General features: G+C 45.0%; 6 protein-coding genes across 6 annotated transcripts; 2 read left to right on the top strand and 4 right to left on the bottom strand.

The window, feature by feature from the left end:
• Positions 1-1370: 1370 nt before the first annotated feature.
• Positions 1371-4222, bottom strand: JR316_0004534 (uncharacterized protein; the record flags this gene model as incomplete). The annotated part of the gene is made up of 5 exons (XM_047890298.1): positions 1371-1796; positions 1850-3213; positions 3367-3506; positions 3554-3894; positions 3953-4222. 5 exons carry the CDS (start codon positions 4220-4222, stop codon positions 1371-1373), a joined length of 2541 nt encoding a protein of 846 aa, XP_047750059.1.
• Positions 4223-4524: 302 nt separating this feature from the next.
• JR316_0004535 (uncharacterized protein) lies at positions 4525-5594 on the top strand (the record flags this gene model as incomplete). The annotated part of the gene is made up of 5 exons (XM_047890299.1): positions 4525-4657; positions 4713-4862; positions 4916-5014; positions 5068-5311; positions 5369-5594. The coding sequence occupies 5 exons, from the start codon at positions 4525-4527 to the stop codon at positions 5592-5594; spliced, it is 852 nt and encodes a 283-aa protein (XP_047750060.1).
• A 350-nt stretch (positions 5595-5944) lies between these two features.
• JR316_0004536 (uncharacterized protein) lies at positions 5945-6638 on the bottom strand (the record flags this gene model as incomplete). The annotated part of the gene is made up of 3 exons (XM_047890300.1): positions 5945-6374; positions 6436-6495; positions 6559-6638. 3 exons carry the CDS (start codon positions 6636-6638, stop codon positions 5945-5947), a joined length of 570 nt encoding a protein of 189 aa, XP_047750061.1.
• Positions 6639-7218: 580 nt separating this feature from the next.
• On the top strand, positions 7219-7747 carry JR316_0004537 (uncharacterized protein; the record flags this gene model as incomplete). Its single annotated transcript, XM_047890301.1, has 3 exons — positions 7219-7272; positions 7342-7569; positions 7625-7747. 3 exons carry the CDS (start codon positions 7219-7221, stop codon positions 7745-7747), a joined length of 405 nt encoding a protein of 134 aa, XP_047750062.1.
• Positions 7748-7822: 75 nt separating this feature from the next.
• On the bottom strand, positions 7823-11523 carry JR316_0004538 (uncharacterized protein; the record flags this gene model as incomplete). The annotated part of the gene is made up of 9 exons (XM_047890302.1): positions 7823-8157; positions 8210-8862; positions 8910-9051; positions 9102-9278; positions 9330-9724; positions 9779-10096; positions 10167-10360; positions 10415-11053; positions 11119-11523. The coding sequence occupies 9 exons, from the start codon at positions 11521-11523 to the stop codon at positions 7823-7825; spliced, it is 3258 nt and encodes a 1085-aa protein (XP_047750063.1).
• Positions 11524-13734: 2211 nt separating this feature from the next.
• Positions 13735-14923, bottom strand: JR316_0004539 (Extracellular metalloprotease; the record flags this gene model as incomplete). Its single annotated transcript, XM_047890303.1, has 7 exons — positions 13735-13841; positions 13900-14065; positions 14120-14261; positions 14316-14516; positions 14570-14622; positions 14676-14787; positions 14841-14923. 7 exons carry the CDS (start codon positions 14921-14923, stop codon positions 13735-13737), a joined length of 864 nt encoding a protein of 287 aa, XP_047750064.1.
• Positions 14924-15556: the final 633 nt, after the last annotated feature.

The raw sequence follows: 15556 nt of genomic DNA on the forward strand, positions 1-15556 counted from the left end.
TACTGCATCTGCAAGATTGTCCCGAGTTTTTCCGCCTTTTCGAGCCTCACTGATAGACTTGGGGCCCCGAATAGGCCCAATATCTTCTCCAGGCTTTCCACTATCATGCAAGAGCTTTCTTTCAGCAACAAGCTTTGCACGATAATTGATAGCTTCTTGAGAGCCACCAATACCAAGAACACCATCAGAAGATCCTGTGACACCGACAGATTCACATGGAGTTGAGTGTGGGAGTGTAGAGGCATCCAAAGATAGACCGTTTGAAGGCGGCTTAATTAAGAAATATTAGCTATACCGTGAAATGTAATAAAATTTTAAAAGCTGGACATACCGTAGGCCATGGTAAATGTTCTCCTTCTTTGTATATCCGTGTCCAAACCTCATTCAGCTTCTCCATGTATTGACTCCAGTCCTTCCAGTCTTCGCTTTTGTGATCCAAGATTGTTGAATTGACAGCATCCATTAGATTGGCAAGATTAACACCGTTATCTCCAGAATGAATAAATTGTTGACATAGGTCAACTAAAGTTTGGTAGTTGTTATGGTCTAGCCACCTGTAATTACCCTGCTTATATATAAAACCCTTGCACTGCAATAAAATGCTCCATACATGGCAGCAGGCACTTGCTGCATGGATAATCTATTATCCATTTACTTAGTCTGCCTATCAATTATCCATTCCGTTATCCAAGAGCCTTGTTATCCATTATCCATTCCCGTGTGCGCCATTAACAATTGTTTCTATCCATTGTCCGCCGTATCATCCAAAGGGTACATTATCCATAGCCCCGCTTCATGATCCAACAGCCGTTATCCATTTCTGTGCGCGCCATTAATAATCTATTCCATCCATTGTCCGCTGTATTATCCAAAGGGTACATTATCCATAGCCCCGCTTCATAATCCAACAGCCGTTATCCATGTCTGTGCACCCCATTAATAATCGATTCCATCCATAGTCCGCCCTCTTATCCAAAGGGTATATTATCCATATACCCCTGAATTATCCAACTGCCCACTATCAATTTCCATGCAAACCATTCATGACCCGCTCTATCCATCATCTGTATTCTTATCCATGGGTCATTTCCCCCTTTCATACCACGATATTCATTGCCCTGCGATTATCCAAGAGCCGTTTATCCACTCCCCTGCGCCTTATTCAACACTATCTTCCAAGAAAACAATTACAATTCCAAGAAAACATACACTATAAATATACAGAATCACTAAAAGGATGTCAAGATGTACAAGGTACGTTCTGTCTGCATCAGCTGGATGCGAGCGCAATAAAAAGCTCAAGAGAATTGAAAAAAACAGTCTGAATGTCCAAGATCACGTGTCAAAAACAAATGCCAGCGCATCACGCCTCAAGCCTTCGCTTTCTTTGTTCTTTTTTCCTTCCCAGTTTCCTCCGCCGCCTTCCTCTTGTTGTTCAGTTTCGCCTTTTGGAAGGTGTTGAAGGTGTTGAGTAGGTCACTTACTGCTAATTCCCAGAGACCATCCGAGGCTTGAGCCGAGTACCACCACTTTAACCCAACCATCACTGTCAACAGCCCATTGGGTCCACCTTTCCGTAACGAAGCCATTGAATCTTTTGCCTTCGCAGTCTCGAACGACAACGGAAGGGAATTCGGGGTTTTGGTTTGACGCCACGCCGGCTGTATGGAGTTCCACCAGGTCATCCATGACTTCTGAAATTCGTCTTGACGGATAGCTGGGATAGCGGTGTATTTGCGGGATGAGGAAAGCCATTTCCCGAGGGCTGTTGGTCTGCCTTTCGCGGGGAGCCTCAACTGCAACGGTAATCAGTATCTTTATCTGCTTTTGTGCATGATCCGGGACTCACAGAACTCGTATCCATCTCAGCAATTTCCATTCTCTCGAAACTCTCCCATGCGCGCACACATTCCTGCCATTTTTCTACCTCGATATCTTTGAATAGATATTCACTCGCTGCCAACAGCCATGCTGTGGTCTGTGGAGCATCCTTCGAAGCTGCTGCCTTTCTGTTACGACTACGCGTTGCACTGGCGTCCAAGTTCTCGCTTTTGTCTGGAGCCGCAGTCAAAGGTGCATGCATGCCACTCTCGGGAATAATTGGATCGTTTACTGCATGGTTGGATAGAACTCCAGCTGAGTTTGTGGCGCTGAGCACTGGCGCTGACGTCTGGGCAGGGACTATGGTGTGAGGTGCTGAGATGGAATGGTTTGGGTCCAATAGCATCGGTGCGTTTGCCTGTCCTGCCATCATATCCTGACTTTGTAACATTTGGCCATGTAAACCAGGAAGCGTCACTGTGTTGTTTGTGTTGAGGGCAAGTGCGGTTCCCATCATGTTTGGATCCGCTGCGTACTGTTGCAGGGCCAGGTCAATTCTATCCCATTCCTCTTCTGAAAAGTTCAAGGTAAGTCCATCGCCCCTATTCGCATCACCCGCTTGTAGCCGCATCATATCCTGGCCTACAGCAGCTGTCAACTGGTCTATGTCTTGGCCACCAACTCCATCCGTCATAGAAATGGCAGCACCATAAGGCAAGAACGCAGCAACTGGATTTGGGGCCACCTTGGCCTGTTGAGGTAGAGGATTGGCAGGCGGAAGGAAGTTTTGTGCCTCAATGGTAGCGTGGGTAGCACCATTTGTAGCTGGGTAACAAGGTGGGCTTGGACTTGCCACACTTTGAGTCGGTTGCACCTGAGCTGGTTGGACTGTGCTTTGTGTCATGACAGGAGCCTGAGCAAAGCCGATGGCCACCGCCGGCGCCGCTGTCATAGAGGCCATTGCAGTCTGTTGTGCGGCCTCAGGGGGAGTATGAGCTGCAGTTATGGTGTTTGGAATAGGGCCAGAAAGCTGAGCGGCACTTCCCATGTGAGCATTGGTTGATGAGATGGGTACTGATGCAGCTGTATAAGTTGGATGGAAGGGCACCTGATTGATAGCAATTGGAAGGCCAGAAAGCTGAGCGACACTGCCCATGTGAGCATGGGTTGATGAGGTGGGGACCAACGCAGCTGGGTCGGGCACCTGATTGACAGCGATTGGAAGTGCATTGCTCTGAATCTCTGGTTGTGTAGTCACAGGGGGAGTTGTTTCCGACAAGACATTTTCTTGCCCTGCGTCGCCGGTTTCAACTTTGCTGGTACTGGCAACTTGGTTCTCTTCTGGCTTTGCCTTTGAGCTATTGAGAGTTTGTCGGTCGCGATCCTCTTGCGCTAAAGAAAATGGTTGATTAGGTCACTATGTGTTAGAAATACAGATAAATTGCTCACAGAAAACATTGTATAAAAAAAGTCTGAACGGCGATAGCACATGTTGGTAAAAATGTTCATTCGCAATAGAAAACAGTTGTTCATATTTGTCTCGACCGTTGTGGACAGCGACAGTACGAATTTTGCCTTGATCAGCAGGCTCAGGTCCTCCAGCAATTACTGTGAAAACCCATCCGGTACGACTGCTCATTTCATCTATAAACGCTTGGATAGTTTCCGGCAATGTCAAGAGATTACTAACTTTGTATCAGTAAGACTTTAGCACAAAGAATAGATCACTTACATTGCGCATTCTTCTGGAGACATGACTTCCGGCATGTCAGGAATTTGTCCCTTCAGCTCCTTGAGCTTTGCCAACTCGGCACGAATTTCCGCCTTTACCTCATCAGACTCGTCATTCCAGGCCTCCCCGGTGCACTTGTTGATGATTGCAATTCGGTGACCTTCAGGATTGGTGCGGAGAGCCTCTATTACTCGTGGCCTAATGCGTTCATCATAATATTTCTTGGAATACAAATTTGTTTCCGAGAGAAGTCGGGGAGCGTTGTTGCCACCAATAACAATGGTCGGACCTCGCCGATGTTGGGTGCCGGCCCCACGATTATTAAACCAATTAACAATTTGCTGTTACAAATATGACCTCGTCAAAGAAACTCATACACTAAGTATGAATTGTGCTTACGTTTTTCCGCAACTTAACCCATTCTGCATGAGAAAGTTCGGTTTTCGTTTGAGGCAAAACAACAGGTGCATTTTTCTTTTTCTTCTTCTTTTTTGGAACAGTCATTGGTCTAACTTCAGCCTCAGGCGTAGGCCACAAGACAAAAAATTCTTGGTATATTTTTGTCCAAAAATTGGGGGTGGTTTTTGTACGCTGGGACGCCTGGAACTCAGGAACCTTGGCGGATAGAAACTCAATTTGTTCGGGAGTCCCCCACGGTAGCGGCGGCATTTTGATCTAAGTATAGCAGTTGTTCTAAGAATAAATGAATGTCAAATTGTTTGTTTTTTAAGCGCACGCAAACTCACCTCAAATAACAGAGTTAGACTTAAGGTCCAGAAAATGCAGTAAGACCTTCTAGCTACTTCTTCGATTTGACGGCAATAGCTTGCTTACATTATTGAGAGATTCACCGCAATTTACCGTGTAACTGTACAGTTGCTGATGCTTCTTTGGACTCTGCATATAAAGATGCTCCTATCTGCCGCAATCTTATCCTTAACTCCCTACTCGCAAAAAAAACCTCTCACAAAATGGCTCAACAAAGTACACCTCCCCCAACTCTCCCTAATTCTACCGTCCCTCCCTCTACCGCCCCTGCAAGCCGTATAATGTCTACCCGTGTTGGCGACGTTATCAATCTCCTTCTTGCACTAAACAATGCTGGTACGTGCCCATTTTTGAGTTTCATGTTAATTTCAACTTGTTTACATTTAATCAGGATTAGAAGTTGTTCGTACACCCGATGGCGTTGATCATGCTTCAGGGTTGGAAAACCTTGCCATGGGGGAGCTTATCTTGATTCTCCAAATCATGGGCATTCATGTCAAGGGTAATCGCGCTACTGCTGCACCCCCTCCTCCTTCTGATAGTAAGTCATCTTCGACTCCCTTTAACCTAATGTTTTATTTAATTGGACTGTAGGCCGTGATCCCTTGGTCCAAGAGATTGAACAGATGGTTATTTCATCTGCTCGTCGTCAGGCTATTAATCTTTTCTTTAGGCTTACCAATGGGCCGTTGAGTAAGTGAACACTGTTCATACTATCATGCTCAGCACAATCTAATTAATTTTAGCCGTCCCACCTGTCATTCTTGAAGAGTTATCATCAACTGTGGCTCCCCCTCCTTCGTCTGTTGAACCACAGGCCACCGTCACTGATCCTGCCCTACTTCCTCCAAAGTCCCAGTCTGCCTCCGACACTGTCATGCCCAAAGGCTTTGTGTGCATGTCCTGCAACACGTATAACCCTATTCGCCCATCTGAAAAGCCAGTCTACGTTGTGTTTTGTGGTACAGATGTGGGGGTCTTTGACCATTGGTATGTTCCACATTCTTTTGAGATTGCATTTTGCTCAATTTAACACATATTTAACAGGAAAGATGCTCAGAGCCTTGTTTCTGGCATATCTCATGCTTGCCATTGTCGTTATAATAGTCGCGAGGAGGGTGAGAGGGCGTTCCAAGCTGCTTTGACTGCCGGAAAGGTTCGCATACTTGGTAATCCTATTGCTGCGCCTGGAGCTATTGTCTCTTCCTTGTCCCCAAATGCCCCCAATGGCACCTCTGGCTCCTCCAGCGAGGCCTCTAGTAGCTCGGATTAATGAGTAGACTTACTCCACCCTCGGGGTTTTTCCTTTTCCGTTCAATATCGTGTAGACAGCACCATTTGTCACCGCGTATGAAAAGTTTCCCCGCACTTTTAGTAGCACCACTTGTATCTCTTGTACATCTCATTTTGATTTCTTGTCTGTGTTTCCGAATATATCTTGAACTTGTGCTGCTCTCCATATCCGTGTGAATGAAATCTTCAATAATCAAATAAAATATTATTGAATGTCTCTTTTGTAGAGTCATTATATTATGCCATGTACCCCCATGCACCGTAGCTTCAATGTCGAACGATATACAATGATGTTTGTACTATATTAAAAGTCCAATAGAAGTAATAACCCTATTGCGAAACCTTTTGAAATTCAAAGGATTTAGCATTGTAGTTGCGTTCAACGAATTCAAGGTCTTCCATTGCAGTCAATTCAATCTCTTGCAACCAAGATTGTGTCTTCTCTAGCAGTTTTGCAAGAGCGACTGTCTTATTCCACTCTGGGCCAACTCCTGAACACATATATATATGGTTTTTATATCGGGAAATTGGCCCAAGAAAGTGCTCTATCTTGTCAACCGATTCCGATAATTCGTGCATGTCTTGATTGCTGATAAACTGGAGGCAGATTGCCTCAGTATGTGCAATAGGATCCGATTTGATAAAGGTGTTGAAGCGCCGGTAGACTCGAAGAACTTCGTCCAACCAAGTGGCCGCCGGTGGCTTTGACTTGGAGACAGGCTCTTGTTCAACAGCCTGTGCTTTACGTGCCGTTTCAATTCTAGAAATGAAGATTAATTCAATCTATAGAGATTATGCACATTCATAATCAGCAGGAATACCTTTTTTGTTGGATGCGAGCATATTTTCTTCTGCGACGTCGGTTTATGCTATCCTTGCATCTAAAAAACATTATAAAACATGTTTGTAACCAGATTTATGGGAGGAAAACAACTGAATGCTACTTCTCATAATATTTCTTGCTCTTCTGCCTATTTGCGGCAAGTTTCTCAGCTTCAGAAAAATACTTGCGCTGTCGTCCCATTGGTAAAGGTGAAAGCCAGGTAGCGATTTATTAGAAACTTTGCATTACTTACACGCCATTTCAGGGCTTCGTCTGACTTTTTTAACTACCAGGTAAACCCCCCCTCCAAAGGGTACCAATTGAAACATTGAATTAATCTACACTCAACTCTCGTCATCCAGAGCTTTACAACCATCTGTGCCGATGTTCTATGGTTTTTGAACTCTGCAAGATAAGTTTTCAGGCTATGTCTAGACTGGGATTGAAAATGTAAAATAATAATAGAAGACCTTACCGTCATCCATTTGTTCGTTGGCTATCAATGGCTGGCAGCACCCTAATGTCAACCTTCAGCTTCATTATCCATTTACTAGTCCTTTATTGATTGGGACTTACTTTACCGTCATCCATTCATTCAATTGTTATCCATGAGTTGTTTGCAACACTCTTGTCCTCGTTGTCCATTTCCTTGCCTGTTATTGATCAATTATTTTTGCTGACTCGCTGCTTATAAGTTGGGATGAACGCCACAAAACTCATCTGCATCACCTTTGACCTGCCCATAGACACCACTATCGCGTTTATCAGCAACTCACAACCAATGGCCAAGGTTAAGCAAAGACGCCGTCGTACAGATAATTTCAAAGGTCCATCGGTGAGTAGACTTGAGCCTGATTGTTATAAAATGTGATCATTTTTACTAAATTGTCGTTCAAATTTGTAGGCAGTCACAATAGAGCCCGGCATTAGACCAGTTACATTGGATACGAAGTCCAAACAAGACAAATTTCTCGCCGATGCTGGCCCATATTATCGCCAGGCCAAGTCTAAGGGAGAAAAGGAAGAGTTTCTTCACGAAATCAGCCAACTTTGGTTTAGAATTTGGCCGGAGGATCCGTTGAATACGGCAGACATTGATTTTGCACGTCACAGACAAAAGAATATTATGAAGGTGAAAGTTGTGTTTATATTTTTGTATGCCGCTAACTAACGTCTATATGTTACAGAAAATCAGAACAAGGCTGTTACTCCTCGGTGCCTTTGGGATTGTGGAAGGAGATACGTTGTGGAGGGACTTTATTGCTGCCAAAATGCACGAGCTCCATCCTGACAAGCTACCCTCTGTCTGATCTAGCCACTGTTTTGTTCGGCTTAATGTACCTACTACATAGTGGTCCAGATTTTAAATTTGCACAAATTATACTCTAGTGACACTCAACCATTTTGTATGCATTACGGCCTTCTGACATGGTCGTCAACTTCTCTGTTACACCATCCCATTGTTTCGCACAACGGTCACCTATATCACGTCGTATATCTGCCTGTTTCTTTGCATAAGCAATCTTACCAGAATTGATAGCTTGTGCATCTCGGTTAGGTACATCCGTCGAGTCGATGATATCCTGTGCACGAGAATCCCACTGAGCGGCTTGCCAAGCAAAAAAAGCAATAACACGGCGCATCTCCTCTGCTAATAATACACACTCCTCTTGCCAGCGATGTGCGCGTGCACGGGCTTTGCACCATTCGATACGAAGAGCTGGACACTAGCATTTGTTTGCATTCAATTAGGTAAGGTAAAGACAACACACCTGCCTGTGTACACTTTTCGGCGTCTTCGCCCATACCGTGTACCTTCCATATCCAGGACAGTTTCTTGCGGCCTTCACTTCCAGAGTCGTCCATAGAGCTCAGTCCTCTAACATCAGTGTCCAGCAGTGGACGAAGGATATCACGCCACGTGTAGTATACCGTTGGCGTTGAAAGCAAATCAAGAGCTTGATACGCAACATTGTATCGCGCTGTTGCAAATTTAATCTTTTCTTCAACAGCTGCGAGCAACGTCAAGCTTCTTGTCTGCATACGCTGTCCTCGTGAGTGTCGCTTTTTTGAGTTTAGCATATGTGAGCGAAGGAGTAAGAAAGCACGGAGGTTGTTGAGGCAATCTTCAGCCTGGGCATATCGGTACTGCGATTCGCATTTTAGCAATATGTGGGATGAAAATCGGATGGTTTCTGTGTTGTAGGAAGGCAAATATAGCTTGATATCCTGTACCGCTACTGGTGTCTCAGCCTGCAAGTTTTCGCGCGCACGCAGAGCTGCAACTGCAGGCATATAAAGGTGCTGTATATTTATCCAAGCATCAATGCGTCGTTTTAATGAGTTTGATCGTTCGAGAATTTTAGTCTGTTGGATGTTCGTAGAATGGGCTCCAAGTTTGGAGATGTCAAGCGCAAGTCGTGCTCTAGTCTTGTTTGTAACCATGTAAAAAATAGCCTATAAACGACGTACTGTGATTCCTCAAGCTGTAAGCCCTGTGATATCAAGACACTCGGAGTTACTTCCTCATGTAAAGTAGTCATCTCTCCGCGTTTTAATGCATCTGAGTCCTCACGAGCTAATTGAAGACGAACATCGGATTCCTTGACAGAACCTAGCAATGCACCATAAACAATAGAACAAGAATCAGAAAAATACACGTACTATTCTTCGGAATCACATAGGGATTCGGTTGACTGGAGTCCTTTTCCCATGTCAAACACATCTGGGTCCATTCCGACGTCGATTCTTCTGGCAATGCAGCGTCAAACTCAATGAACGCCTCGACCTGTTCTTGTCGCTCTTGAATAGCTTCCTTCGCTTTCCGTAAAAATGTTACAACTAAAGTGCTTGTCAATATATGTGCATAGATTGCAGAATATTACGACGTACCAATCGTGATAATTTTTCGCCAGTTATAATCTCCAAAATGGTCATCCAATGTGTCGTTCCGAGACCCTGGCCCCATTTCCTTTGTGCTGCTGGCTATACCGTTTGCCGTTGCCCATCCTCTCTCTGGTGCCTCCCCATCTGTGCGCCCAACTCCCGGAGTATAGTTGAAAGAGAAAGACGTTTGGCATTTCTGAATATGAGCAGCAAGGTGGAATTTTGGTACGAGGTAGACAATGGAGAGATTTGATGGATCGGAGAGCACATTCTTAGGATATAATTGGCACCTTTTCATGAGATTGATCCACCATTGGCAGGCAATGTCGTAGGAGACAACAAGACGGAGTAAAAGTGTGGCTGCGATTGTTGATAAGAAGAAATAATCCATATTAACGTATCTACGGCATCATGTGAGTCATGTTGACATGCAAGCATGTGACTGAAGACCTTACCTTTCACCCTTTTGTAAGTCTCCTACTGCCACGGGTCGCTTCATGTCGTGTCGACTACATTCGGCTGTACCAAGTCCACTTGCTGCTGTCCCATGTCCACCTCGTGAGTTAGCCGATTTGATAGCATCGTGGTTATTGCATGAGCTCTTTTCATCTGCAACTTGACCATCGTAGTTTGCCAAGTAGTTTTTGAATTTGCAACTCTCAACCATATAGGCATATCCATGATTAAGCCCAGGGTCTCGCTCATCTGTAGATACGTTCATTCGCTTCAAACGAAAGTTGGCATCAATAGCTATAAAAAGAGAATAAAGCCATCTATTTTTGGACGTGACAATCAGACCCAATTGCCAGTGGACAACACCAACGAGTAAAAATTGGTACGTACTGTTCTGATTCTGGCCTCTCCTTCCAATTGTCGGGTAGATTGATGCCCGGGTGGGGACATGCAGGACATAGAACAGCACATTCACCCTCTTTAGTCCCATTAACACCGGTCTCAGAGTGACCTCGACCCATCCGTTTGAGGAGACGTACATGACGCCACTCACGTATGATCCTCAAGAAGACAGGATATCTGTCCTACATATTGAATATTAAAGATAGCAGGATAATAGAAGAAATGGAAGAGCTCACTGGTGGTGCCTTTGTGCCGGTGTTGTCTGTCAACCGTGATAATGTAGAGTAATACTCGTATCCCGAGACCTTCGAGTTAAATGAAAGGAGCTGAAAGTGTTCCAGCACATCAAATGTAGCCGCTGTTTTGGGATCGCCTACTGTAGAAGGAAATAAGCGGGCGCGAAGAAGTTGGATGGGCTTGGATGGTGCAGAAGGGCACCCGCAGTAGTCTAAGGCAATTTCATGGATTCCTGTACGCGCAATGACCACAAATTCGTCGTTGAAAGCTACCATTGGTATAGGACAGTCATCATGTCCCAGCTGCACTCGCATTCCAAGTTTCTTGAGGCTGGTCCTGCGAAAGTAATGTCCAGTCCAGACCTGCAAATTTGTCAATAATTCAGTATCATCATAGCCAACCCCACTCGCCTCGATTCTATGAAATGGGTTGACCGAATGAGACCGGAGAACACAAGCGAGACACAACAGAGATCCGCTCCAACAGTCTTTGCAGCGAAACGCGCCTGCTTCGAGGTCCGAAATACACCCAATTTCAGAGCATTTCTGGAGATTTGCCTGCCCACCAATACCCTCCAGCCGGAGAAACTCTTCAACGTAGGTGTCAATATGCGGAGTCCAGAAGTGGATGGGATGTGTCTAATCGAATATGTGAGTGGTAGGTGCTGAAACACACATCTATTAGAGCAGGAAACTGTACGTACCGATTGTGTTTTTCGTTTTTTCTGTGGAACCTCTTCTTCAGGATCAGCTTGAACCTTATCTCCAGTCTTCAAGTTTGGCTTGAGATAATTCTTTAGCCCCAATGCCTCCAATTCGCATTCTGCCATTTCTTCCAACTCAAGATCACCATCAAAAATCCTATACGGAGATTCTTCGCTCAGCACCCAATCAAGTCGAGGAGTAGGCGATTCCACAGAGCCTAGAGGAGGGGGTGTGGGAAGCATAGGCTGAATTCCTTGCGGCAGCGGCATCCGTATGGTATGGTGCGTGCGTCCATGGTATTCAGTGTGAATGTCGCCAAACGATGCTGTTTTCGCGTCTCGTTCATCAGGAGAGATATATTCGTCATAATAAACCTTTTTCTTGCGATTCACTCGGCGTTTCATGTTGTAAGTTGAAAGAACCTGCGAGCTAAGTGTATACACAAAAGAGACAAGGAAGCTTTGAACAGAAACGTCATTTCCAAGGAGACTAGAAGCGGAAACAAGAGGATGTATAACTCATACTGATATGGATTATTAGCTCAGAGTGGTTGATGGATATTTTACAAGGAAATGGATAGACTTCAAACATTGATGGACAGTAAGGAAAGGTATCAATGACAGTGAATGATGGGAAATGTTACGGGGAACCAAATTAATAAGTGCCTGATCTTCACGGGTGACAAGCGGGATGGATTAACGGGAGGCCATGGATGACAAGGGCATTCAATAATCAACGTTGGTATGGATGGAGACTGCGCACTGCACGGGTGTCAAGAGTGATGGATAAGTAGAGGGGCAATGAATGATTAGGGCAATAAATGAGCGCGATGGATAATGAGAAGAGAAATGGATGTTGAGGGTGATGAATAATGAACGCACATATCGATAGGCGCCTGCACTACGCGGGTGTCAAGCCTGATGGATAATCAGAGAAATGGATGTCGAGGGCGATCAATAATGAATGTGGGAATGGATGAGGGGCAGCCTGTGCAATGGTGGAGGGCGATGGATAATAAGAAAGGCAGTTGATGTCGAGGATGATGAATAATGAACATAGATATCGATAGGCGCCTGCACTGTGCGGGTGTCAAGCCTGATGGATAATCAGAAAGGCAATGGATGTCGAGGGATATCAATAATGAACGTACATATTGATAGGCACCTGCACTGCGCGGGTGTCAAGCGTGATGGATAATCAGAAGGGCAATGGATGTTGAGGGAGATCAGGCTGATGGATAATTATATGGGCAACGGATGACAAGGGCAATGAATAATGAACGTACATATCGATAGGCGCCTGCACTGCGCGGGTGTCAAGTGTGATGGATAATCGGAAGGGAAATGGATGTCAAGGGAGATCAGGCTGATGGATAATCATATGGGCAACGGATGACAAGGGCAATGGATAATGAACGTACATATCGATAGGCGGGTGCACTGCGCGGATGTCCAGCGTGATGGATAATCAGAAGGGCAATGGATGTTGAGGCCCATGGATGACATACTAGTTATGGATTACGAAGGGGTATGAATGACAGCGTGGGTATTGAATAATGGCTCAGCAGTTTGGGGAATACTATGGATAAAGTTCTAATGTATCTATCATAAAGGCGTTGGATAATTATTGATGGGGAATGCATTGCCGTGGCTCATATATGAGGTATGCGCAAGGTCTTCTGGAGGTTGATATATAAGAACGACTGCTACGCCTCGTCTAGCATAGTTGATAGAGCAGTTTACTGGTAGAACAAACAGGACAATCGACGATGAATGTACAATAAATAATTTAGACCGAGAAATTCCGATTTTTATTGCTCCCGGAGAATCACACCAGTAAAACACACAGAATTTCCGCCTCCAGTCGTGTTATTGGTATATCACGTGTGTTACATTCGTGTAATACCTTGGCGTGGTATACCGGTATGTAACAAACCCTGCACTATTCCAAGTTGATCCCAAGAGACTTGTTTACATAGAGCTTGTGCGGCATGATTTTGATAACGAGCGAGCGACAGCGTGTTGAGAATGCTGCCATATGAACAGATTAGCAAGTGACCGCAAGTCGGACGGGGTAAGTGGGAGTTATGAACCCGTTACTACCCCCGGGCACACAACGCGATTTTGAGAACGTGAGAGACCTAATGATGGGTTCTCAGTATCATTAGACGGCATTCCTTTTATTACCACTGCTAGCTTGTGTTGTCGTTTTTCTTTAAAATATTTCAGTTTCGTTCAAAGTTCATGCGTAATCTCCTCCAGGTTCAACAACTGTGAGAAGTACACACCGGTTCTTAGATTGAAATTAATAACATTCCTGCCCTCTGTCAGCAGAGCTCGTAAAGAGCTATAGCATAGATACTTACCTCCCAATACATTTTGTTTCGCGTGGATGAATAACTTCTTAGAAAGAGCCGCGTGTCCTGGATGATCTCGTTGCCTTCTCGCCGACAATAAAGTATAATGCAAGCACAAGCCCACGTGTTAATTTAAATAACATAAGATTTAAGCTACAAAGGTTAAGTACGTGTTGACTTGGGCATACATCTTGCGCACAATGTCCCCCGTTGAGATATATGCCTCAGCATGAGGACCTTAAAATTCGGAAGAGTTTTTTCAAGCTGAGATGCCACGGTATGTAGCGATTTGTGACCTGAGACGCGTAATTTGTCCAGCTGTGAACTCAGTCATGCATGAGTCGTCTGAGTAGTCCATGAAGTTGTCTGCAAGTAAATTAATTGAGCTTCCTGCTGTACCATGCGTGGATGTGCAACAACGTACGAATGGGGTCAACGCCAGGGGATTTGCAGGTGTCGCGACCGGTTGGGCACCCAAAAGCAGCAGAAGCCTCGGCCGGTGTGTCCGAAACTTGGTCGCCTAAGCCTGAACAGCCTCCTTGGAAAGTGTGGTACAGACCAACCCAGTGGCCGGCTTCGTGAGTCAAGGTCTAGAAGATATTGAAATGTGGCTGATGATTAAAACTTCCTAAAATAAAACCTACCTGACCAAGGTTGTACGGAGAAGCGCTACCTCCTGGAAGAGAAGAGTATAAGATTACAACCCCGTCGTCACTGGGTGCACCAGAATAATCAGATGGAAATGTGGAGTAACCGAGGAGCCCTGCACCGGCACCAGAGTTGAATCTATAGATGAAATAAATGAGTAGGTGAAGGAGTCACCCTGGTGAAATGACTAACCCGACTGTGTAGACATTGAGATCTTTAGGGCCGCCAACTCGGAGAGATGATTTCATGTCTGTTTGAGACGATGTGTCAGGCCCCACGCCATTGAACCATCCTGAGTTGGTGGTATGGCTAGTACTGGCAAGGACCCAGGTTATACCTGCACTGGCATAAGCCTTGTTCATGACAGCAATTTGATCTTTGATTTGGGAATCCCTGGTAGTTTGTTTGGTACGCTTCTTTCCCGTAAACATGAAGACGTGGCGTACGGAATATTGCCTCCTAACAATGTATTATTTTGTTGAATGACATGAAAATGAACCTGCAGGAGAAATTAGCAAGGGAATTCTATCAACTGCAATGTCCGGAAGTTACGTTTATAGTGGCAGTAGATGCAGATGCAAAAGAAGGCACAGTGACTTTGTTTGCATTGAAATGGGCTTCAGCCTTTGCGAGTTTTGCATCGCTGATGACCGTCCCACACACTCTAACAAAGGAAGAGTCAGAGATATATGATACTCTAGTAGCGATAACATGAACCTTTGTGCAATAGTCGAATTCAAAGGTGTCGCAAATGCTGAAGTCGCGCTAAGGAGCGCGGTGATCAAGGGGAAGCTGAACATGGCCGTGATGTTTGAGGCAGGGTAGAGGTAGGCGAAAGACCTGGAAGACAAGTGATTTTCTTGTGCAAAATGAATGAGGTTTTATAGGAAACCCGTTCACGGTGAAATAATATAGCCCCACGTAAGTTACAATGACCCTTCTCGCGATAAGAAAGAATAAATATACATGCGGTTTGGAATTGTGGCACCCTACGTTTGAAAGTAGTCACCCATTTCAGAGATGGAAAGCAGGATGTAGAAGTTACAAACCGCATGCATTGAAAGTAAAAAAAAGGCAGTAACGTTCAACGGCACGGACAAATGATCTATGTTCCATGCGCAGAGTTGACGTTAAGAAGGTAAACTTCAGATAGTTGCTACATGGCCAGCTGTAAAAGGATGTCTGGGCATTATCCTTGCGGGGTCGTCCTTAAGATTCAAAATCGCTATCTGCAGCTAACGACGATATTCCACGCATCTGAACAGCTATTTTTAGCCAACAAGCTCACCACAGCACCAGATTAGGCGTAGGGTGGATATTCGGGTCAAAAGAAGTATGATAACAAGGTGTATGGCGTCAATTGAATTGTCATAACGGACAGTCAACGTCCGGCGAATGCAGAAGCAATAGCTCGTTAGGGCGAGAGGCCTGAA

This window comes from Psilocybe cubensis, chromosome 4 (assembly GCF_017499595.1).
Source record: "Psilocybe cubensis strain MGC-MH-2018 chromosome 4, whole genome shotgun sequence".
Lineage (NCBI taxonomy): Eukaryota > Fungi > Basidiomycota > Agaricomycetes > Agaricales > Agrocybaceae > Psilocybe > Psilocybe cubensis.